Source organism: Lepisosteus platostomus, chromosome 26, assembly GCF_059453375.1.
Source record: "Lepisosteus platostomus isolate fLepPlt1 chromosome 26, fLepPlt1.hap1, whole genome shotgun sequence".
NCBI lineage: Eukaryota > Metazoa > Chordata > Actinopteri > Semionotiformes > Lepisosteidae > Lepisosteus > Lepisosteus platostomus.
The window spans coordinates 148,841-174,489 of NC_142636.1; the positions used below are offsets into that span (position 1 = coordinate 148,841).

The 25,649-nt window shown below is 42.8% G+C and overlaps 1 protein-coding gene and 1 long non-coding RNA gene across 2 annotated transcripts in view; one reads left to right on the forward strand and one right to left on the reverse strand.

The window, feature by feature from the left end:
* The first annotated feature begins 3,194 nt into the window (after positions 1–3,194).
* On the forward strand, positions 3,195–4,194 carry LOC148639355 (uncharacterized). Its single transcript, XR_015930655.1, has 2 exons — positions 3,195–3,389; positions 3,794–4,194. It is a non-coding gene; the product is annotated as an uncharacterized LOC148639355 (long non-coding RNA).
* A 10,598-nt stretch (positions 4,195–14,792) lies between these two features.
* Positions 14,793–25,649, reverse strand: part of LOC148639356 (uncharacterized) — a 52,408-nt gene continuing 41,551 nt past the window's right edge. The window contains exons 3-4 of the mRNA XM_088621595.1: positions 20,420–21,448; positions 14,793–14,818 (exon numbers count right to left, since the gene is read on the reverse strand). Coding sequence (XP_088477721.1) covers positions 14,793–14,818; positions 20,420–21,413 — 1,020 coding nt within the window. The 5' untranslated portion in view covers positions 21,414–21,448. The remainder of the gene's footprint in view (positions 14,819–20,419; positions 21,449–25,649) is intronic.

Genomic DNA, 25,649 nt, shown 5'->3' on the forward strand with positions numbered 1-25,649 from the left:
GAGTGCAACACTCCTTGTCCCAGATGGTCCCTTCTTACAGAAAATCTGGGAGAAAGAGCTTTGTTCCCCTACCCTAACCCTAACCCTAACCCTAACCCTAACCCTGACCCTGACCCTGACCCTGACCTGTACAAAACAGATCAAATACACCAAAGCCAAACACTTCAAACAGAAAACAACGATCCAAAACAACAAAACCAAAGAAATCTTCCAGTTGCAAAGGGCGCTCTCAGAAAACACCAATAACGCTGTCTATGGCATCCAGTGCAAAACGTGCGGGGTGACCTATGTGGGGGAAACAGGTAACTCCATCCGAACCCGACTGGCACAACACAGGTACAACATCCGGAACAAGCGGTAAAGGAGGCCTCACCTGGTGGCACACTTCCTACAGCACGGGCTGGAAGCGCTGGAGGCCACAGGACTGGAGAGCAACCCCAACTGGACAGAGATGGAAAGAAAGAAAAAGGAAACGGAGTGGATCAAAAGACTTCATACTACCTTTCCACAAGGCCTGAACATCAGAAAATAAACTGGGAGGGTTTCAGTCGTTGGAAGGAGAGTGCAACACTCCTTGTCCCAGATGGTCCCTTTTTAGAGAAAATCTGGGAGAAAGAGCTTTGTTCCCCTACCCTAACCCTAACCCTAACCCTAACCCTAACCCTAACCCTATACCCTATACCCTAACCCTAACCCTAACCTGATCAAAACAGATCAAATACACCAAAAGCCAAACACTTCAAAGAGAAAACAACGATCCAAAACAACAAAACCAAAGAAATCTTCCAGTTGCAAAGGGCGCTCTCAGAAAACACCAATAACGCTGTCTATGGCATCCAGTGCAAAACGTGCGGGGTGACCTATGTGGGGGAAACGGGTAACTCCATCCGAACCCGACTGGCACAACACAGGTACAACATCCGGAACAAGCGGTAAAGGAGGACTCACCTGGTGGCACACTTCCTACAGCACGGGCTGGAAGCGCTGGAGGCCACAGGACTGGAGAGCAACCCCAACTGGACAGAGATGGAAAGAAAGAAAAAGGAAACGGAGTGGATCAAAAGACTTCATACTACCTTTCCACAAGGCCTGAACATCAGAAAATAAACTGGGAGGGTTTCAGTCGTTGGAAGGAGAGTGCAACACTCCTTGTCCCAGATGGTCCCTTTTTAGAGAAAATCTGGGAGAAAGAGCTTTGTTCCCCTACCCTAACCCTAACCCAAACCCTAACCCTAACCCTAACCCTAACCCCTAACCCTAACCCCTAACCCTGACCCTGACCCTGACCCTGACCCTGACCTGTACAAAACAGATCAAATACACCAAAAGCCAAACACTTCAAACAGAAAACAACGATCCAAAACAACAAAACCAAAGAAATCTTCCAGTTGCAAAGGGCGCTCTCAGAAAACACCAAGAACGCTGTCTATGGCATCCAGTGCAAAACGTGCGGGGTGACCTATGTGGGGGAAACAGGTAACTCCATCCGAACCCGACTGGCACAACACAGGTACAACATCCGGAACAAGCGGTAAAGGAGGCCTCACCTGGTGGCACACTTCCTACAGCACGGGCTGGAAGCGCTGGAGGCCACAGGACTGGAGAGCAACCCCAACTGGACAGAGATGGAAAGAAAGAAAAAGGAAACGGAGTGGATCAAAAGACTTCATACTACCTTTCCACAAGGCCTGAACATCAGAAAATAAACTGGGAGGGTTTCAGTCGTTGGAAGGAGAGTGCAACACTCCTTGTCCCAGATGGTCCCTTTTTAGAGAAAATCTGGGAGAAAGAGCTTTGTTCCCCTACCCTAACCCTAACCCTAACCCCTAACCCCTAACCCTAACCCCAACCCCAACCCAACCTATGTGGGGGAAACAGGTAACTCCATCCGAACCCGACTGGCACAACACAGGTACAACATCCGTAACCAGCGGGAAAGGAGGACTCACCTGGTGGCACACTTCCTACAGCACGGGCTGGAAGCGCTGGAGGCCACAGGACTGGAGAGCAACCCCAACTGGACAGAGATGGAAAGAAAGAAAAAGGAAACGGAGTGGATCAAAAGACTTCATACTACCTTTCCACAAGGCCTGAACATCAGAAAATAAACTGGGAGGGTTTCAGTCGTTGGAAGGAGAGTGCAACACTCCTTGTCCCAGATGGTCCCTTTTTAGAGAAAATCTGGGAGAAAGAGCTTTGTTCCCCTACCCTAACCCTAACCCTAACCCTAACCCCCTGAAGCCTATGGGTAACAGGAAAGTCTCCGGCCCTGGTGAGGTTCCGGCTGTGGACCGCCCGGAAGCACAGAGTGATTCCTTGTTTGCCCCCACCCCGCCTCAGGATGGTCATGAGAGGCCCTGCGAGAGGCCGGGCAGGAGGGGCTCAAGAGTACGCAAACCTAAGGACAGGACTGTCCTCCCCATGGTGGCGACCCCTCCAGGGCAATGCCCTTCTCATGCCAATAGGAAGGAACACTTTCAGTTGCAAGAGGAGCTACGAAAAGTGGCCGAGGCAGAGGCCGCGCTGAAGGAGGAGCATCGCCGGAGGGAGGCCAGTCTGCAGGATGTGATGCGCCGGAAGGAGGCCATGATGAAGGACGAGATTCGCCAGAAGGAGGCCATGATGCAGGCGAAGCTCTTTAGAGCTCAGGAGGAGCTGAGGATGGTTCAGAGAGAGATGGAAGACTCCAGAGAGGTGGCCGGAAGGGAAAATAGAGGACTCCTGACCCGAAGGAAGACACTCCAGGCGAGGCAGAGCGAGCTTCGCCCCAGAGGACCGTGGGCCAACCACTGCTCTAAGGCCGTGCCTCTTCTGACCTGCAGAATGGAGAAGCAAAAAGCCTTCACTCCAAGGAAAGCCCTTCCTTTCAAAGGAGACAACCTTGATTATGGTTCTCCAATGGAAGACGGCGGATGCGCAGAATCGCACTTTCCCTCTGCGCTTTCCATCAGGAGAGACGTCAAGTGAGCCCTTACAGCCGTGGGCTAGAAGACGTCCCCTGTGGAAGGAGAAAGTACCTCAAGAAAGCAAGGCTCCCTGAAAGTGACGTGTCAGCGGCACAGGCTGCGCAGGCCCACTTCAGAAATAACACCGCATGTCTGGATGAACAAACTCTGTCAGTGGAAAACAGATATTTGTCACCTACAAGTCTGATGTGCCCTATCGCTGAGCAATTTCCATATGAGAATAGCCAGAGTGGAAACCCTCAGCTGGTGCCCTGTGAACTGTGTCACAGGAAGTTTGCTGTAGAGAGGTTGGAGAAACACAGCAAGATCTGCAAGAAGCTTCAGAATTCAAAGAGGAAGGTTTTTGACTCTTTCAAGCACAGGGCCAAGGGAACAGAACTGGAGACATACATCCATAAGAAGAAGGTTAGACCGCCAATCGTGGTAAGGGCTATCCTTACACTCTTTCCAAGCTTCCCTTGTTTTCTCCTAGTGTCAGACTCAGCTTATAAATCAATGTAAACAATAAATAAGTGTTTTATGAAGTACTCTACTGAAAAACTGCCGCAAAGGCACATTTGCCAGACAGAATAAATGGGTCTTAGTGACCTCTAAATTCTGTTGTAAAAATCTACATGAGATATCAAGCAAATAGCACTCACGGGAAACAAAACCATAACTAAATTGTACTCTCTACCCAATGACATGAAAGGTAGGCCCAGAAAGCTACGTTATTACTGTATTGATATTTTCTTGCCTTGTGAATGGTTTGCGACCAGACTGTGTACGCAGTGCTAGTCTGGACTTTTTCTGGAAGCTGTTTCATTGGTTTCATTTCCTGTTCCCAGCTGAGAAAGAACAACTGGAGGCAGAAGCACGAGGATTTCATTCGGAGCATCAAATAGGCCAGGGAGGTGCAGCAGGTGATCACGCAAGGAGGGAAGGTTGTGAACCTGCCCCAGCCCCCCGCGAATCCAAACCCCGACTACGTGCCCTGCCCTCACTGCGGCCGGCGCTTTGCCCCCAGGCCGGCACAGAGGCACATCCCCAAGTGTCAGCACATCACGAGCCGCCCCCCTCCTCCTCCTCACAGATGAAAACTGATGTGAAGAAGAGTAAAAGAGTCATGATCTTGGCTCACGACTCACGTCCTGCTTTTTCTTTTTAGAAATATATTTAGCACAGTTCATCCGTATGATGATAAAAAAAATGTTACCTTGTTTTAATAAAATGATTTTTTTTTGGTGGACTGGTGTTTGCGTAACTGTGGTTATTTCAGTTTTTTCCCTTGCGAAAATGTGTGTCGACCGTGAAAATAAATTTCAAGCTGTTCTTATCATTCATACACATTGACCTCCTAAAAATAATTGTTCAACCTGGAACGTACAATTAGCAGGCAATAGAACAGGTCACATTGGCCTTGGAACCATCAAAAAGTAGTATTCACACATTCTCGGCATCAATTTTCCTTAAAAACAACTGAAAAAGCAAGGTAAAGAGTGATTGATTTTTTTAATGAAAGTTATTTGATTTAATTTATTTAATTTTCATAATATTTGAAATATGTTGGGATTAATGTGACTCAATATTATCTGCAGCTCTTACACTCCAGGCACCTGATAAAGTGGAACGCAGTGTCTTTGCCTTACATGGCGCTCAGCTCTTCCTCAATCCCAGCAGAAGCAGCAGCCTCCTGGTCCTTCCTCATGCACAGCTTAAAATGCAACACCGAGTAATACAACAAACAACAGGGAAAACCATTCACGATCAGACACATCCGTTGATTGCTGGCTCAGTAAAGGGACATTGCTGTGGTCCACGCATGAATCTGTTTTCTAAGTGCCTTATCCAATACAGTGTTGAGGCCAGTTTTCCCAGAAGCCATCTAAAGGGGAACACACAATAACTTATAAAACCTCCAATTTACATCACAAAATAGACTACATTTCAAGGTTAAAGAATTACCATGTTCTGCGATTCAGAACGAGGCAGCAAAACTTCATGTAATCTGATGTGGCCCTGTGACATTGTAAAGGAGCAGGCTTGTGAATACATCTCGTTTAATCCAATGGAAATATTGCTCTCAACTTTTTTACGTTTTTGCCAATAAATAATATTACATTGTTAACTCTGCATAAAGAACCTTGGAATGGAACGTTTTTTGCAGTGAAATGTTTGCTGCATAACCTATACCTTTTCTCTCCTACATCACATTGCATTAGTCATTACAGTGATTAGTGAGCAGGAAGGGCTGCATCACATCGCAATTTGTGTGGAACTTGAATGCGAATTTGTTACAACATGGCGTAACTTACAGTACTTTCACAAAATTCATGATTTTGTGCTCAATTTTGAGTTTGTAAAGTTTTTCTATAATGTCAATGATTTTATTTTGTGACTGAAATTAAATACTTTTGTGTCTGCAAAATTGGGACTGTAGTTCCACCTTAACCTACTAGTACTGTATGTCTTTGGACTGTGGGAAGAAACTGGAGCACCTGGAAGAAATCCACACAAATGAAGGGAGAACATACAATTCCATCCAGACTGCACCCCAGGAATTGAACCCAGGACCCCAGCTCTGTGAACCACAGTGCCACCTCATTGCTATAGTCACTATAATTAATGTCAAAACTCATTTGCAAATGAGCAGCCTGGGATCCAAAAGGATCAAGACAAGGATCCAAACAAAGCACTATCCCAAAGCTTGGCTTTGTACAGTATATCATACAGGGCTTGATGCAGAAGGCAGATAATCTAAGTCCATGCAATAATTGCTAAGGGAAAGTGACTTTGTGTTTTTGGAGGGAAGTCACTCAACATGGAGCTGTGTTAGTGAAATGATTGTTCTGATGTACGGCTGATGTCCAAACACTGAAAACATGATTGTGTATGCAATCGCACTCCCGAACTCCATTGGGTATGGTTAAAATAACTTTTTATAGTTCATCACATTCAAAGTGTGTGTACCTGATGAAAGTGTAACACGCATTTGGAGGAGTTATTCAGGATTTTCTTTCATTCAACTATTTCAAGACCCATTATTTTCAGATGTTGTAGTATACGTGAATAATGAAAGGCCTTTATATTACACAATGAAGGAATGACTTCGCAGGTGTGAAGAATAAAAGATTAATTCAGCTCACTTTGGGGAGTTTCACAATGGCCCTCCTTAAAGAAATGTGGGTTTGATTAAAGGAGTGAAGAAAAAGCTGAATAATATTTGCTTCTGTAAACGTAATCATCTCAAAATATGGTTGAAGAAATTGAAGAAGGTTAAACATAATCCAAAACGTATACGGTCAATTTAAGTACAACCAGAATTCTAGTGTTTATGCAATGCATCTGTGGGTTGATATGAAATACGGCCGTTCTTAAACTAAACGAGGTTATCGAGAGCATATTCCGAGTACGGCTGTGGCCAGTTGTACTTTGAACTGCGAGGACCGTATCTTATCCTGAACTGGCTGTGCGAATACCGTCCTCTGCTGGCAGAAGGAATAGATTACAACGGCACTGTATTGGCGATTAGTCCTATTGCTAGAATATTGAAACAACAAGGAGTCCGCGGAGTCAAGCAATGCTGAATGAACAAGTACCTGAAATTCAATAGGATTTTGTGTATTGATTACAAATAGGTGTGAAATTCTCATGTACAGTGGTATTCATGGATTCCTTACACAAGCAGCCGTTGTTATGATACTTTCGTAATCTGAATATAAATCTTTTATCTACTTGAAACTGTAATTATTGAATAGATTAATGTCTTTGAAATGCTTCATTAACTGGGCAGTTTCCATGTTTGGAAATGTTTTTATTTTGATTGCTGATTGCTAGATACTGTATGTTTAATAGGCATGCTGTTAATATTTTCTACAAGAGCCAAATAAGACAGTTATGCTGTAGTAAGTTCTATATAAGTTATATAACATAAGTTATATTTTGTTCTGAGGTCAATTTGAATCTCATACTAAATTACTGGTGTCCTTTTATCTGAGAAACACTACCTGATTGATCACCTGATGCCTAGAAATTTGCATGCACAGTAGCCCAGCGTTTAGCATTGCTAGCTCACAGTGCTGAGGCCCTGGGTACACTTCTGGACCTGGGGTGCTATCTGTATGGAGCTTGTATGTTCTCCCCATGTTTGCATGACTTTGCTTTGGGTGCTCCGGCTTCCTCCCACAGTTCAAAGAACTACTGGTAGGTTAATTGGCTTCTGGGATAATTGGTGAGTGTCTGTGTCTTCCCTGCATTGGACTACCATCCAGTCCCAGGTATCTCCTGCTTATTACTTTCTGAGGCTCTGGCTCCCCCGTGCCCCGCGACCCCCTGACCCCCTGACCCTGAATTGGATGAAGCGGTTAGAAAATGGGTGGTTTCTGTTATGCTCTGGTCATGCTCTGCCATAGCAACAACTTGTAAAAAATGCAGATGCTAGGATTTAACTCAAAGAAGGAGCTCAGATCACTGTGTTGGCATCACTGTACAGGTGTCCGGTGTGTTTTAGAACATATGTTAAAATCTTATTTACTAACTTCTAGACTTTTTACCCCCCATATCAGCCTGCAGGTGCACAGTGGTCTGTGGACACCCTCCTTGCTCTGTCGTAAAACAGGAAATAAAAAGCAACTGGTTTTGACTTTAATGCACTGAGACTGTGGAACTCACAGAACTCTCTTGTCAGAAAGGCAGCTTCTAACAGCTTTTAAGTGAAGACTAAGAACACTTTTCTATTTTATTAAAATAGATGATATATGTTTTGTTTAAATATATGTTATAAATGTTAAAACGACAGCTCGTATAAGCTTGTATTTTTACCTTTCGATCATTTTTAGAATTGCTTTGAGTTGCTTTTACCATGATAAACAGTACAAAATATGAGGTGTTGAACTTGTCAAAAGTTTTAAAGCGCTTTATGACGTAAAGTGTGATGACAGTCCTTGGCGGTCTATGTAACAATTCTTCTTGAAGTAGGTCATCAGGCCAACAGTATATAAACATTACAGCTCAAGTGCTTTTGTATCTGAACGCTTTTAGGTAAGTAATTTAGCAGCTGCGGTATTAATCGTGATTTTAATGGCAAATTCAATTGCAGGTAAAATAAAAATGGCGGATAACTTTCTTTCTAGCTTTGTGAAGCGGTCGCGCCACATTATACATATATACCATAATAAGAAACATAATATGTACAATAGAATTTTTCACTTTAAGCTGGCATTATCCAGAACCGGGTCAGGGCCCGGACCCGGACCGTGCAGTGTGGTCCGTCGGCCTTCTAAAGATGTTTAGGAGATCGAGGCGCCCTTGGATTTGATTAGAAACTTGCATAATTTCTTAACTTGACCCCATTATCCTAAAAAAAAAAACGGCCAGGCCCAGACCAAAGCATGAAGGCTGCGAGGATCGGGGGACTCTCATTTTTGGTCACAGCGTACAGTAGTAGATCAGTAACCTCTGTTTATCGTGATAACATTTAATTATTTTCCAGTACTTTTTTAAATGATAAAACACATTGTCTCGCCAGTTTTGCTAAAGATACAGTTTTAGTGTTTACGCATAAATTTGTAAGCCGTAGGTTTAAATCTCGTGTTCTTATTTGCCTCATTTTCATCGTAAGAGAGGCGCTCGTTTGCGATTTACGCGCTGAATATTGTAAGCAGAGGAGCCTTAAGGCACAGCCTCGCCTTAACACCATCGTTTGCATTGTTATTGTCATCCAGAAAAGCAGTCGTAAGAAAATGAATCTGTGCCAGCTCCGAACATTAAAAAAACTATATCTAGACTGCAAATACATCCCAATCTTACTATCAACACGTTTTAAGAGCCCTCTCCTTTCCACCGGTATACAAGCTAAGAGAGAAATGTTGGAAATCCCATCTGAAGTAGCCCTCGTCTCAGCTTCGGAGCTGTGAGCGATGGGGATCATAATTAAAAGGGGTACAGTTACTTTGAAAATGTGTATGTGATACTTAAATTTAAATAAAATAAAAAGATAAATTATATAACACAGACTGCTATCAATGTCCATGTGTTTAAGACGTATGAATCGGTTTTAAATCAGGCACACCCCTTTACTTCTCACAAATCCAACTGGAGTCTCAGTCCATCGTCGCGATGAATTAGGAGCTCAGATGTAGGCTAAGTGATTGCAATTTACTTATTTAAAAGAACCACTTCAAATCAAAAGGGAGACATTTTGTAATGGTAGTTATCGTATTATACAGTATACGTAATTGAAGATATACAGTACATAAAGGGTATGAATAGGTGTGAGCTTTTACTGTATATTTAATATTTTATCTGACCCATTTGCAGAAACCGCCTTCTCAGATTTAGTTAAGTGGTCTGCCACCATAAAGACAGAAAAATATAATGACATCCTGTTACATTAACTGTAAAATAAACGCCGTAACTGCGGCCATATGAAAATTTGGATAAAGATTATACAAACATCCTAAGGAGCTCTATGACATATGAGCGTCGTAATAATGGTTGGTGACCTGACGTAACAGTGCTCCCTGAATTACGTGATCTGTATTTACCCAAATACAGATATATCACATAGGGAGATGCAGTCAAACATTGCATTGCTATCGTCGTGGTGAACTATTTCTCCGCTGTTTGAGACTTGTTTGGTAAGTGTCATCAAATATTCTTGTCAATTTGTAGCGAAATCGATATACTGTATCATAATCCTTCAGCTATCTATAATGTAGTGAAACGGCTAATTAATATTGATAAATTCCCTTATTCACAGTGACTTTTGCTCAAACCCCTGTTGCATAATAGGTTAACTTTATATAAAAAACATTTATATCATAGATATAATACAAGCTTTGAAATGAAATAGTACATTTCCAGGTTTCAGTTAAACATTTTTAAAAAAGCTCATGACTTTAAGCATTCTGAACATTGAGAATGTTATTTGGGAAACAAATGTTTATTATAATGTTTATGTTTAGGATCTGTCTCCTACTGAGTCAGCATGCAGCATTCAACACCATTAGGCTTAATATTAAAAAGTTGTGTATTTCCTGAATTGTTTTTTTTATTCTTTTCTATTAGACCATACTAGACTGTGCAGGATATCATTTATTTGCCATTTTTGCCTTTTCCAGATACCTGGGAAACAAAGCTCATATCTCATTTGCCAATGGAGCCCAGTCCTAAGCCTGGTGCTCTGTCCCCCTCCCCGAAGGACACAGACTCGAATCGACCCGCGCCCTTAAGGCGACAGGATCTGATCTCCACGTACTGCCCGCCTCCCAAGATACAGCTTCTGAAGGACACCTTCCAAGAGAAACTGATGCAGGAAAAGGAGAAAAAAATGATCGCCATATACAATCGACGGCAGGAGGCGGCTCTACAGAAGATGAGAAAATCTTTCCAATATGTCAAATACGCTGCGGAGAAGAAGACGGGGAACAGCTATCGCTTCCAAACCCAACAGGGCCCCGAGAAGAACATTGTGGGGTATGATCGGTCTTACCCCCTGAAGCCTATGGGTAACAGGAAAGTCTCCGGCCCTGGTGAGGTTCCGGCTGTGGACCGCCCGGAAGCACAGAGTGAATCCTTGTTTGCCCCCACCGTGCCTCAGGATGGTCATGAGAGGCCGGGCAGGAGGGACTCAAGAGTACGCAAACCTAAGGACAGGACTGTCCTCCCCATGGTGGCGACCCCTCCAGGGCAATGCCCTTCTCATGCCAATGGGAAGGAGCACTTTCAGTTGCAAGAGGAGCTACGAAAAGTGGCCGAGGCAGAGGCCGCGCTGAAGGAGGAGCATCGCCGGAGGGAGGCCAGTCTGCAGGATGTGATGCGCCGGAAGGAAGCCATGATGAAGGACGAGATTCGCCAGAAGGAGGCCATGATGCAGGCGAAGCTCTTTAGAGCTCAGGAGGAGCTGAGGATGGTTCAGAGAGAGATGGAAGAGTCCAGAGAGGTGGCCGGAAGGGAAAATAGAGGACTCCTGACCCGAAGGAAGACACTCCAGGCGAGGCAGAGCGAGCTTCGCCCCAGAGGACCGTGGGTCAACCACCGCTCTAAGGCCGTGCCTCTTCTGACCTGCAGAATGGAGAAGCAAAAAGCCTTCACTCCAAGGAAAGCCCATCCTTTCAAAGCAGACAACCTTGATTATGGTTCTCCAATGGAAGACGGCGGATGCGCAGAATCGCACTTTCCCTCTGCGCTTTCCCATCAGGAGAGACGTCAAGTGAGCCCTTGCAGCCGTGGGCTAGAAGACGTCCCCTGTGGAAGGAGAAAGTACCTCAAGAAAGCAAGGCTCCCTGAAAGTGACGTGTCAGCGGCACAGGCCGCGCAGGCCCACTTCAGAAATAACACTGCATGTCTGGATGAACAAACTCTGTCAGTGGAAAACAGATATTTGTCCCCTACAAGTCTGATCTGCCCTATCGCTGAGCAATTTCCATATGAGAATAGCCAGAGTGGAAACCCTCAGCTGGTGCCCTGTGAACAGTGTCACAGGAAGTTTGCTGTAGAGAGGTTGGAGAAACACAGCAAGATCTGCAAGAAGCTTCAGAATTCAAAGAGGAAGGTTTTTGAATCTTTCAAGCACAGGGCCAAGGGAACAGAACTGGAGACATACATCCATAAGAAGAAGGTTAGACCGCCAATCGTGGTAAGGGCTATCCTTAAACTCTTTCCAAGCTTCCCTTGTTTTCTCCTAGAGTCAGACTCAGCTTATAAATCAATGTAAACAATAAATAAGTGTTTTATGAAGTACTCTTCTGAAAAACTGCCGCAAAGGCACATTTGCCAGACAGAATAAATGGGTCTTAGTGACTTCTGAATTCTGTTGTAAAAATCTACATGAGATATCAAGCAAATAGCACTCACGGGAAACAAAACCATAACTAAATTGTACTCTCTACCCAATGACATGAAAGGTAGGCCCAGAAAGCTAAGTTATTACTGTATTAATATTTTCTTGCCTTGTGAATGGTTTGCGACCAGACTGTGTACGCAGTGCTAGTCTGGACTTTTTCTGGAAGCTGTTTCATTGGTTTCATTTCCTGTTCCCAGCTGAGAAAGAACAACTGGAGGCAGAAGCACGAGGATTTCATTCGGAGCATCAAATAGGCCAGAGAGGTGCAGCAGGTGATCACGCAAGGAGGGAAGGTTGTGAACCTGCCCCAGCCCCCCGCGAATCCAAACCCCGACTACGTGCCCTGCCCTCACTGCGGCCGGCGCTTTGCCCCCAGGCCGGCACAGAGGCACATCCCCAAGTGTCAGCACATCAGGAGCTGCCCTCCTCCTCCTCCTCACAGATGAAAACTGATGTGAAGAAGAGTAAAAGAATCATGATCTTGGCTCACGACTCACGTCCTGCTTTTTCTTTTTAGAAATATATTTAGCACAGTTCATCCGTATGATGATAAAAAAAATGTTACCTTGTTTTAATAAAATGATTTTTTTTTGGTGGACTGGTGTTTGCGTAACTGTGGTTATTTCAGTTTTTTCCCTTGCGAAAATGTGTGTCGACCGTGAAAATAAATTTCAAGCTGTTCTTATCATTCATACACCTTGACCTCCTAAAAATAACTGTTCAACCTGGAACGTACAATTAGCAGGCAATAGAACAGGTCACATTGGCCTTGGAACCATCAAAAAGTAGTATTCACACATTCTCGGCATCAATTTTCCTTTAAAACAACTGAAAAAGCAAGGTAAAGTGTGATTGATTTTTTTAATGAAAGTTATTTGATTTAATTTATTTAATTTTCATAATATTTGAAATATGTTGGGATTAATGTGACTCAATATTATCTGCAGCTCTTACACTCCAGGCACCTGATAAAGTGGAACGCAGTGTCTTTGCCTTACATGGCGCTCAGCTCTTCCTCAATCCCAGCAGAAGCAGCAGCCTCCGGGTCCTGCCTCATGCACAGCTTAAAATGCAACACCGAGTAATACAACAAACAACAGGGAAAACCATTCACGATCAGACACATCCGTTGATTGCTGGCTCTCAGTAAAGGGACATTGCTGTGGTCCACGCATGAATCTGTTTTCTAAGTGCCTTATCCAATACAGTGTTGAGGCCAGTTTTCCCAGAAGCCATCTAAAGGGGAACACACAATAACTTGTAAAACCTCCAATTTACATCACAAAATAGACTACATTTCAAGGTTAAAGAATTACCATGTTCTGCGATTCAGAACGAGGCAGCAAAACTTCCTGTAATCTGATGTGGCCCTGTGACATTGTAAAGGAGCAGGCTTGTGAATACATCTCGTTTAATCCAATGGAAATATTGCTCTCAACTTTTTTACGTTTTTGCCAATAAATAATATTACATTGTTAACTCTGCATAAAGAACCTTGGAATGGAACGGTTTTTGCAGTGAAATGTTTGCTGCATAACCTATACCTTTTCTCTCCTACATCACATTGCATTAGTCATTAAAGTGATTAGTGAGCAGGAAGGGCTGCATCACATCGCAATTTGTGTGGAACTTGAATGCGAATTTGTTACAACATGGCGTAACTTACAGTACTTTCACAAAATTCATGATTTTGTGCTCAATTTTGAGTTTGTAAAGTTTTTCTATAATGTCAATGATTTTATTTTGTGACTGAAATTAAATACTTTTGTGTCTGCAAAATTGGGACTGTAGTTCCACCTTAACCTACTAGTACTGTATGTCTTTGGACTGTGGGAAGAAACTGGAGCACCTGGAAGAAATCCACACAAATGAAGGGAGAACATACAATTCCATCCAGACTGCACCCCAGGAATTGAACCCAGGACCCCAGCTCTGTGAACCACAGTGCCACCTCATTGCTATAGTCTCTATAATTAATGTCAAAACTCATTTGCAAATGAGCCGCCTGGGATCCAAAAGGATCAAGACAAGGATCCAAACAAAGCACTATCCCAAAGCTTGGCTTTGTACAGTATGTCATACAGGGCTTGATGCAGAAGGCAGATAATCTAAGTCCATGCAATAATTGCTAAGGGAAAGTGACTTTGTGTTTTAGGAGGGAAGTCACTCAACATGGAGCTGTGTTAGTGAAATGATTGTTCTGATGTACGGCTGATGTCCAAACACTGAAAACATGATTGTGTATGGAATCGCACTCCCGAGCTCCATTGGGTATGGTTAAAATAACTTTTTATAGTTCATCACATTCAAAGTGTGTGTACCTGATGAAAGTGTAACACGCATTTGGAGGAGTTATTCAGGATTTTCTTTCATTCAACTATTTCAAGACCCATTATTTTCAGATGTTGTAGTATACGTGAATAATGAAAGGCCTTCATATTACACAATGAAGGAATGACTTCGCAGGTGTGAAGAATAAAAGATTAATTCAGCTCACTTTGGGGAGTTTCACAATGGCCCTCCTTATAGAAATGTGGGTTTGATTAAAGGAGTGAAGAAAAAGCACTTAATAATATTTGCTTCTGTAAACGTAATCATCTCAAAATATGGTTGAAGAAATTGAAGAAGGTTAAACATAATCCAAAACGTATAAGGTCAATTTAAGTACAACCAGAATTCTAGTGTTTATGCAATGCATCTGTGGGTTGATATGAAATACGGCCGTTCTTAAACTAAACGAGGTTATCGAGAGCATATTCCGAGTATGGCTGTGGCCAGTTGTACTGTGAACTGCGAGGACTGTATCTTATCCTGAACTGGCTGTGCGAATACCGTCCTCTGCTGGCAGAAGGAATAGATTACAACGGCACTGTATTGGCGATTAGTCCTATTGCTAGAATATTGAAAAAACAAGGAGTCCGCGGAGTCAAGCAATGCTGAATGAACAAGTACCTGAAATTCAATAGGATTTTGTGTATTGATTACAAATAGATGTGAAATTCTCATGTACAGTGGTATTCATAGATTCCTTACAAAAGCAGCCGTTGTTATGATACTTTCGTAATCTGAATATAAATCTGTTATCTACTTGAAACTGTAATTATTGAATAGATTAATGTCTTTGAAATGCTTCATTAACTGGGCAGTTTCCATGTTTGGAAATGTTTTTATTTTGATTGCTGATTGCTAGATACTGTATGTTTAATAGGCATGCTGTTAATATTTTCTACAAGAGCCAAATAAGACAGTTATGCTGTAGTAAGTTCTATATAAGTTATATAACATAAGTTATATTTTGTTCTGAGGTCAATTTGAATCTCATACTAAATTACTGGTGTCCTTTTATCTGAGAAACACTACCTGATTGATCACCTGATGCCTAGAAATTAGCATGCACAGTAGCCCAGCGTTTAGCATTGCTAGCTCACAGTGCTGAGGCCCTGGGTACACTTCTGGACCTGGGGTGCTATCTGTATGGAGCTTGTATGTTCTCCCCATGTTTGCATGAGTTTGCTTTGGGTGCTCCAGCTTCCTCCCAAAGTTCAAAGAACTACTGGTAGGTTAATTGGCTTCTGGGATAATTGGTGAGTGTCTGTGTCTTCCCTGCATTGGACTACCATCCAGTCCCAGGTATCTCCTGCTTATTACTTTCTGAGTCTCTGGCTCCCCCGTGACCCCCCGACCCCCTGACCACCTGACCCTGAATTGGATGAAGCGGTTAGAAAATGGGTGGTTTCTGTTATGCTCTGGTCATGCTCTGCCATAGCAACAACTTGTAAAAAATGCAGATGCTAGGATTTAACTCAAAGAAGGAGCTCAGATCACTGTGTTGGCATCACTGTACAGGTGTCCGGTGTGTTTTAGAACATATGTTAAAATCTTATTTACTAACTTCTAGACTTTTTACCCCCCATATCAGTCTGCAGGTGCACAGTGGTCTGTGGACACCCTCCTTGCTCTGTCGTAAAACAGGAAATAAAAAGCAACTGGTTTTGACTTTAATGCACTGAGACTGTGGAACTCACAGAACTCTCTTGTCAGAAAGGCAGCTTCTAACAGCTTTTAAGTGAAGACTAAGAACACTTTTCTATTTTATTAAAATAGATTATATATGTTTTGTTTAAATATATGTTATAAATGTTAAAACGACAGCTCGTATAAGCTTGTATTTTTACCTTTCGATCATTTTTAGAATTGCTTTGAGTTGCTTTTACCATGATAAACAGTACAAAATATGAGGTGTTGAACTTGTCAAAAGTTTTAAAGCGCTTTATGACGTAAAGTGTGATGACAGTCCTTGGCGGTCTATGTAACAATTCTTCTTGAAGTAGGTCATCGGGCCAACAGTATATAAACATTACAGCTCAAGTGCTTTTGTATCTGAACGCTTTTAGGTAAGTAATTTAGCAGCTGCGGTATTAATCGTGATTTTAATGGCAAATTCAATTGCAGGTAAAATAAAAATGGCGGATAACTTTCTTTCTAGCTTCGTGAAGCGGTCGCGCCACATTATACATATATACAATAATAAGAAACATAATATGTACAGTAGAATTTTTCACTTTAAGCTGGCATTATCCAGAACCGGGTCAGGGCCCGGACCCGGACCGTGCAGTGTGGTCCGTCGGCCTTCTAAAGATGTTTAGGAGATCGAGGCGCCCTTGGATTTGATTAGAAACTTGCATAATTATCCTAAAAAAAAAACGGCCAGGCCCAGACCAAAGCATGAAGGCTGCAAGGATCGGGGGACTCTCATTTTTGGTCACAGCGTACAGTAGTAGATCAGTAACCTCTGTTTATCGTGATAACCTTTAATTATTTTCCAGTACTTTTTTAAATGATAAAACACATTGTCTCGCCAGTTTTGCTAAAGATACGGTTTTAGTGTTTACGCATAAATTTGTAAGCCGTAGGTTTAAATCTCGTGTTCTTATTTGCCTCATTTTCATCGTAAGAGAGGCGCTCGTTTGCGATTTACGCGCTGAATATTGTAAGCAGAGGAGCCTTAAGGCACAGCCTCACCTTAACACCATCGTTTGCATTGTTATTGTCATCCAGAAAAGCAGTCGTAAGAAAATGAATCTGTGCCGGCTCCGAACATTAAAAAAACTATATCTAGACTGCAAATACATCCCAATCTTACTATCAACACGTTTTAAGAGCCCTCTCCTTTCCACCGGTATACAAGCTAAGAGAGAAATGTTGGAAATCCCATCTGAAGTAGCCCTCGTCTCAGCTTCGGAGCTGTGAGCGATGGGGATCATAATTAAAAGGGGTACAGTTACTTAGAAAATGTGTATGTGATACTTAAATTTAAATAAAATAAAAAGATAAATTATATAACACAGACTGCTATCAATGTCCATGTGTTTAAGACGTATGAATCGGTTTTAAATCAGGCACACCCCTTTACTTCTCACAAATCCAACTGGAGTCTCAGTCCGTCGTCGCGATGAATTAGGAGCTCAGATGTAGGCTAAGTGATTGCAATTTACTTATTTAAAAGAACCACTTCAAATCAAAAGGGAGACATTTTGTAATGGTAGTTATCGTATTATACAGTATACGTAATTGTAGATATACAGTACATAAAGGGTATGAATAGGTGTGAGCTTTTACTGTATATTTAATATTTTATCTGACCCATTTGTAGAAACCGCCTACTCAGATTTAGTTAAGTGGTCTGCCACCATAAAGACAGAAAAATATAATGACATCCTGTTACATTAACTGTAAAATAAACGCAGTAACTGCGGCCATATGAAAATTTGGATAAAGATTATACAAACATCCTAAGGAGCTCTATGACATATGAGCGTCGTAATAATGGTTGGTGACCTGACGTAACAGTGCTCCCTGAATTACGTGATCTGTATTTACCCAAATACAGATATATCACATAGGGAGATGCAGTCAAACATTGCATTGCTATCGTCGTGGTGAACTATTTCTCCGCTGTTTAAAACTTGTTTGGTAAGTGTCATCAAATATTCTTGTCAATTTGTAGCGAAATCGATATACTGTATCATAATCCTTCAGCTATCTATAATGTAGTGAAACGGCTAATTAATATTGATAAATTCCCTTATTCACAGTGACTTTTGCTCAAACCCCTGTTGCATAATGGGTTAATTTTATATAAAAAACATGTATATCATAGATATAATACAAGCTTTGAAATGAAATAGTACATTTCCAGGTTTCAGTTAAACATTTTTAAAAAAGCTCATGACTTTAAGCATTCTGAACATTGAGAATGTTATTTGGGAAACAAATGTTTATTATAATGTTTATGTTTAGGATCTGTCTCCTACTGAGTCAGCATGCAGCATTCAACACCATTAGGTTTAATATTAAAAAGTTGTGTATTTCCTGAATTGTTTTTTTTATTCTTTTCTATTAGACCATACTAGACTGTGCAGGATATCATTTATTTGCCATTTTTGCCTTTTCCAGATACCTGGGAAACAAAGCTCATATCTCATTTGCCAATGGAGCCCAGTCCTAAGCCTGGTGCTCTGTCCCCCTCCCCGAAGGACACAGACTCGAATCGACCCGCGCCCTTAAGGCGACAGGATCTGATCTCCACGTACTGCCCGCCTCCCAAGATACAGCTTCTGAAGGACACCTTCCAAGGGAAACTGATGCAGGAAAAGGAGAAAAAAATGATCGCCATATACAATCGACGGCAGGAGGCGACTCTACAGAAGATGAGAAAATCTTTCCAATATGTCAAATACGCTGCGGAGAAGAAGACGGGGAACAGCTATCGCTTCCAAACCCAACAGGGCCCCGAGAAGAACATTGTGGGGTATGATCGGTCTTACCCCCTGAAGCCTATGGGTAACAGGAAAGTCTCCGGCCCTGGTGAGGTTCGGGCTGTGGACCGCCCGGAAGCACAGAGTGATTCCTTGTTTGCCCCCACCCCGCCTCAGGATGGTCATGAGAGGCCCTGCGAGAGGCCGGGCAGGAGGGACTCAAGAGTACGCAAACCTAAGGACAGGACTGTCCTCCCCATGGTGGCGACCCCTCCAGGGCAATGCCCTTCTCATGCCAATGGGAAGGAGCACTTTCAGTTGCAAGAGGAGCTACGAAAAGTGGCCGAGGCAGAGGCTGAAGGAGGAGCATCGCCGGAGGGAGGCCAGTCTGCAGGATGTGATGCCCCGGAAGGAGGCCATGATGAAGGACGAGATTCGCCAGAAGGAGGCCATGATGCAGGCGAAGCTCTTTAGAGCTCAGGAGGAGCTGAGGATGGTTCAGAGAGAGATGGAAGACTCCAGAGAGGTGGCCGGAAGGGAAAATAGAGGACTCCTGACCCGAAGGAAGACACTCCAGGCGAGGCAGAGCGAGCTTCGCCCCAGAGGACCGTGGGCCAACCACTGCTCTAAGGCCGTGCCTCTTCTGACCTGCAGAATGGAGAAGCAAAAAGCCTTCACTCCAAGGAAAGCCCTTCCTTTCAAAGGAGACAACCTTGATTATGGTTCTCCAATGGAAGACGGCGGATGCGCAGAATCGCACTTTCCCTCTGCGCTTTCCCATCAGGAGAGACGTCAAGTGAGCCCTTGCAGCCGTGGGCTAGAAGACGTCCCCTGTGGAAGGAGAAAGTACCTCAAGAAAGCAAGGCTCCCTGAAAGTGACGTGTCAGCGGCACAGGCCGCGCAGGCCCACTTCGAATGAAATGCTCCGAATGAAATCCTCGTGCTTCTGCCTCCAGTTGTTCTTTCTCAGCTGGGAACAGGAAATGAAACCAATGAAACAGCTTCCAGAAAAAGTCCAGACTAGCACTGCGTACACAGTCTGGTCGCAAACCATTCACAAGGCAAGAAAATATCAATACAGTAATAACGTAGCTTTCTGGGCCTACCTTTCATGTCATTGGGTAGAGAGTACAATTTAGTTATGGTTTTGTTTCCCGTGAGTGCTATTTGCTTGATATCTCATGTAGATTTTTACAACAGAATTCAGAAGTCACTAAGACCCATTTATTCTGTCTGGCAAATGTGCCTTTGCGGCAGTTTTTCAGAAGAGTACTTCATAAAACACTTATTTATTGTTTACATTGATTTATAAGCTGAGTCTGACTCTAGGAGAAAACAAGGGAAGCTTGGAAAGAGTTTAAGGATAGCCCTTACCACGATTGGCGGTCTAACCTTCTTCTTATGGATGTATGTCTCCAGTTCTTTTCCCTTGGCCCTGTGCTTGAAAGAGTCAAAAACCTTCCTCTTTGAATTCTGAAGCTTCTTGCAGATCTTGCTGTGTTTCTCCAACCTCTCTACAGCAAACTTCCTGTGACACTGTTCACAGGGCACCAGCTGAGGGTTTCCACTCTGGCTATTCTCATATGGAAATTGCTCAGCGATAGGGCACATCAGACTTGTAGGGGACAAATATCTGTTTTCCACTGACAGAGTTTGTTCATCCAGACATGCAGTGTTATTTCTGAAGTGGGCCTGCGCGGCCTGTGCCGCTGACACGTCACTTTCAGGGAGCCTTGCTTTCTTGAGGTACTTTCTCCTTCCACAGGGGACGTCTTCTAGCACACGGCTGCAAGGGCTCACTTGACGTCTCTCCCGATGGGAAAGCGCAGAGGGAAAGTGCGATTCTGCGCATCCGCCGTCTTCCATTGAACCATAATCAAGGTTGTGTCCTTTGAAAGGAAGGGCTTTCCTTGGAGTGAAGGCTTTTTGCTTCTCCATTCTGCAGGTCAGAAGAGGCACGGCCTTAGAGCGGTGGTTGACCCACGGTCCTCTGGGGCGAAGCTCGCTCTGCCTCGCCTGGAGTGTCTTCCTTCGGGTCAGGAGTCCTCTATTTTCCCTTCCGGCCACCTCTCTGGAGTCTTCCATCTCTCTCTGAACCATCCTCAGCTCCTCCTGAGCTCTAAAGAGCTTCGCCTGCATCATGGCCTCCTTCTGGCGAATCTCGTCCTTCATCATGGCCTCCTTCCGGGGCATCACATCCTGCAGACTGGCCTCCCTCCGGCGATGCTCCTCCTTCAGCGCGGCCTCTGCCTCGGCCACTTTTCGTAGCTCCTCTTGCAACTGAAAGTGCTCCTTCCCATTGGCATGAGAAGGGCATTGCCCTGGAGGGGTCGCCACCATGGGGAGGACAGTCCTGTCCTTAGGTTTGCGTACTCTTGAGCCCCTCCTGCCCGGCCTCTCGCAGGGCCTCTCATGACCATCCTGAGGCGGGGTGGGGGCAAACAAGGAATCACTCTGTGCTTCCGGGCGGTCCACAGCCGGAACCTCACCAGGGCCGGAGACTTTCCTGTTACCCATAGGCTTCAGGGGGTAAGACCGATCATACCCCACAATGTTCTTCTCGGGGCCCTGTTGGGTTTGGAAGCGATAGCTGTTCCCCGTCTTCTTCTCCGCAGCGTATTTGACATATTGGAAAGATTTTCTCATCTTCTGTAGAGCCGCCTCCTGCCGTCGATTGTATATGGCGATCATTTTTTTCTCCTTTTCCTGCATCAGTTTCTCTTGGAAGGTGTCCTTCAGAAGCTGTATCTTGGGAGGCGGGCAGTACGTGGAGATCAGATCCTGTCGCCTTAAGGGCGCGGGTCGATTCGAGTCTGTGTCCTTCGGGGAGGGGGACAGAGCACCAGGCTTAGGACTGGGCTCCATTGGCAAATGAGATATGAGCTTTGTTTCCCAGGTATCTGGAAAAGGCAAAAATGGCAAATAAATGATATCCTGCACAGTCTAGTATGGTCTAATAGAAAAGAATAAAAAAAACAATTCAGGAAATACACAACTTTTTAATATTAAACCTAATGGTGTTGAATGCTGCATGCTGACTCAGTAGGAGACAGATCTTAAACATAAACATTATAATAAACATTTGATTCCCAAATAACATTCTCAATGTTCAGAATGCTTAAAGTCATGAGCTTTTTTAAAAATGTTTAACTGAAACCTGGAAATGTACTATTTCATTTCAAAGCTTGTATTATATCTATGATATAAATGTTTTTTATATAAAATTAACCCATTATGCAACAGGGGTTTGAGCAAAAGTCACTGTGAATAAGGGAATTTATCAATATTAATTAGCCGTTTCACTACATTATAGATAGCTGAAGGATTATGATACAGTATATCGATTTCGCTACAAATTTACAAGAATATTTGATGACACTAACCAAACAAGTCTCAAACAGCGGAGAAATAGTTCACCACGACGATAGCAATGCAATGTTTGACTGCATCTCCCTATGTGATATATCTGTATTTGGGTAAACCATTATTACGACGCTCATATGTCATAGAGCTCCTTAGGATGTTTGTATAATCTTTATCCAAATTTTCATATGGCCGCAGTTACGGCGTTTATTTTACAGTTAATGTAACAGGATGTCATTATATTTTTCTGTCTTTATGGTGGCAGACCACTTAACTAAATCTGAGTAGGCGGTTTCTACAAATGGGTCAGATAAAATATTAAATATACAGTAAAAGCTCACACCTATTCATACCCTTTATGTACTGTATATCTACAATTACGTATACTGTATAATACGATAACTACCATTACAAAATGTCTCCCTTTTGATTTGAAGTGGTTCTTTTAAATAAGTAAATTGCAATCACTTAGCCTACATCTGAGCTCCTAATTCATCGCGACGACGGACTGAGACTCCAGTTGGATTTGTGAGAAGTAAAGGGGTGTGCCTGATTTAAAACCGATTCATACGTCTTAAACACATGGACATTGATAGCAGTCTGTGTTATATAATTTATCTTTTTATTTTATTTAAATTTAAGTATCACATACACAATTTCAAAGTAACTGTACCCCTTTTAATTATGATCCCCATCGCTCACAGCTCCGAAGCTGAGACGAGGGCTACTTCAGATGGGATTTCCAACATTTCTCTCTTAGCTTGTATACCGGTGGAAAGGAGAGGGCTCTTAAAACGTGTTGATAGTAAGATTGGGATGTATTTGCAGTCTAGATATAGTTTTTTTAATGTTCGGAGCTGGCACAGATTCATTTTCTTACGACTGCTTTTCTGGATGACAATAACAATGCAAACGATGGTGTTAAGGCGAGGCTGTGCCTTAAGGCTCCTCTGCTTACAATATTCAGCGCGTAAATCGCAAACGAGCGCCTCTCTTACGATGAAAATGAGGCAAATAAGAACACGAGATTTAAACCTACGGCTTACAAATTTATGCGTAAACACTAAAACCGTATCTTTAGCAAAACTGGCGAGACAATGTGTTTTATCATTTAAAAAAGTACTGGAAAATAATTAAATGTTATCACGATAAACAGAGGTTACTGATCTACTACTGTACGCTGTGACCAAAAATGAGAGTCCCCCGATCCTCGCAGCCTTCATGCTTTGGTCTGGGCCTGGCCGTTTTTTTTTTAGGATAATGGGGTCAAGTTAAGAAATTATGCAAGTTTCTAATCAAATCCAAGGGCGCCTCGATCTCCTAAACATCTTTAGAAGGCCGACGGACCACACTGCACGGTCCGGGTCCGGGCCCTGACCCGGTTCTGGATAATGCCAGCTTAAAGTGAAAAATTCTATTGTACATATTATGTTTCTTATTATGGTATATATGTATAATGTGGCGCGACCGCTTCACGAAGCTAGAAAGAAAGTTATCCGCCATTTTTATTTTACCTGCAATTGAATTTGCCATTAAAATCACGATTAATACCGCAGCTGCTAAATTACTTACCTAAAAGCGTTCAGATACAAAAGCACTTGAGCTGTAATGTTTATATACTGTTGGCCTGATGACCTACTTCAAGAAGAATTGTTACATAGACCGCCAAGGACTGTCATCACACTTTACGTCATAAAGCGCTTTAAAACTTTTGACAAGTTCAACACCTCATATTTTGTACTGTTTATCATGGTAAAAGCAACTCAAAGCAATTCTAAAAATGATCGAAAGGTAAAAATACAAGCTTATACGAGCTGTCGTTTTAACATTTATAACATATATTTAAACAAAACATATATCATCTATTTTAATAAAATAGAAAAGTGTTCTTAGTCTTCACTTAAAAGCTGTTAGAAGCTGCCTTTCTGACAAGAGAGTTCTGTGAGTTCCACAGTCTCAGTGCATTAAAGTCAAAACCAGTTGCTTTTTATTTCCTGTTTTACGACAGAGCAAGGAGGGTGTCCACAGACCACTGTGCACCTGCAGGCTGATATGGGGGGTAAAAAGTCTAGAAGTTAGTAAATAAGATTTTAACATATGTTCTAAAACACACCGGACACCTGTACAGTGATGCCAACACAGTGATCTGAGCTCCTTCTTTGAGTTAAATCCTAGCATCTGCATTTTTTACAAGTTGTTGCTATGGCAGAGCATGACCAGAGCATAACAGAAACCACCCATTTTCTAACCGCTTCATCCAATTCAGGGTCAGGGGGTCAGGGGGTCGCGGGGCACGGGGGAGCCAGAGCCTCAGAAAGTAATAAGCAGGAGATACCTGGGACTGGATGGTAGTCCAGTGCAGGGAAGACACAGACACTCACCAATTATCCCAGAAGCCAATTAACCTACCAGTAGTTCTTTGAACTGTGGGAGGAAGCCGGAGCACCCAAAGCAAACTCATGCAAACATGGGGAGAACATACAAGCTCCATACAGATAGCACCCCAGGTCCAGAAGTGTACCCAGGGCCTCAGCACTGTGAGCTAGCAATGCTAAACGCTGGGCTACTGTGCATGCTAATTTCTAGGCATCAGGTGATCAATCAGGTAGTGTTTCTCAGATAAAAGGACACCAGTAATTTAGTATGAGATTCAAATTGACCTCAGAACAAAATATAACTTATGTTATATAACTTATATAGAACTTACTACAGCATAACTGTCTTATTTGGCTCTTGTAGAAAATATTAACAGCATGCCTATTAAACATACAGTATCTAGCAATCAGCAATCAAAATAAAAACATTTCCAAACATGGAAACTGCCCAGTTAATGAAGCATTTCAAAGACATTAATCTATTCAATAATTACAGTTTCAAGTAGATAAAAGATTTATATTCAGATTACGAAAGTATCATAACAACGGCTGCTTGTGTAAGGAATCCATGAATACCACTGTACATGAGAATTTCACACCTATTTGTAATCAATACACAAAATCCTATTGAATTTCAGGTACTTGTTCATTCAGCATTGCTTGACTCCGCGGACTCCTTGTTGTTTCAATATTTTAGCAATAGGACTAATCGCCAATACAGTGCCGTTGTAATCTATTCCTTCTGCCAGCAGAGGACGGTATTCGCACAGCCAGTTCAGGATAAGATACGGTCCTCGCAGATCAAAGTACAACTGGCCACAGCCGTACTCGGAATATGCTCTCGATAACCTCGTTTAGTTTAAGAACGGCCGTATTTCATATCAACCCACAGATGCATTGCATAAACACTAGAATTCTGGTTGTACTTAAATTGACCGTATACGTTTTGGATTATGTTTAACCTTCTTCAATTTCTTCAACCATATTTTGAGATGATTACGTTTACAGAAGCAAATATTATTCAGCTTTTTCTTCACTCCTTTAATCAAACCCACATTTCTTTAAGGAGGGCCATTGTGAAACTCCCCAAAGTGAGCTGAATTAATCTTTTATTCTTCACACCTGCGAAGTCATTCCTTCATTGTGTAATATAAAGGCCTTTCATTATTCACGTATACTACAACATCTGAAAATAATGGGTCTTGAAATAGTTGAATGAAAGAAAATCCTGAATAACTCCTCCAAATGCGTTAAACTTTCATCAGGTACACACACTTTGAATGTGATGAACTATAAAAAGTTATTTTAACCATACCCAATGGAGCTCGGGAGTGCGAGTGCTTTGTTTGGATCCTTGTCTTGA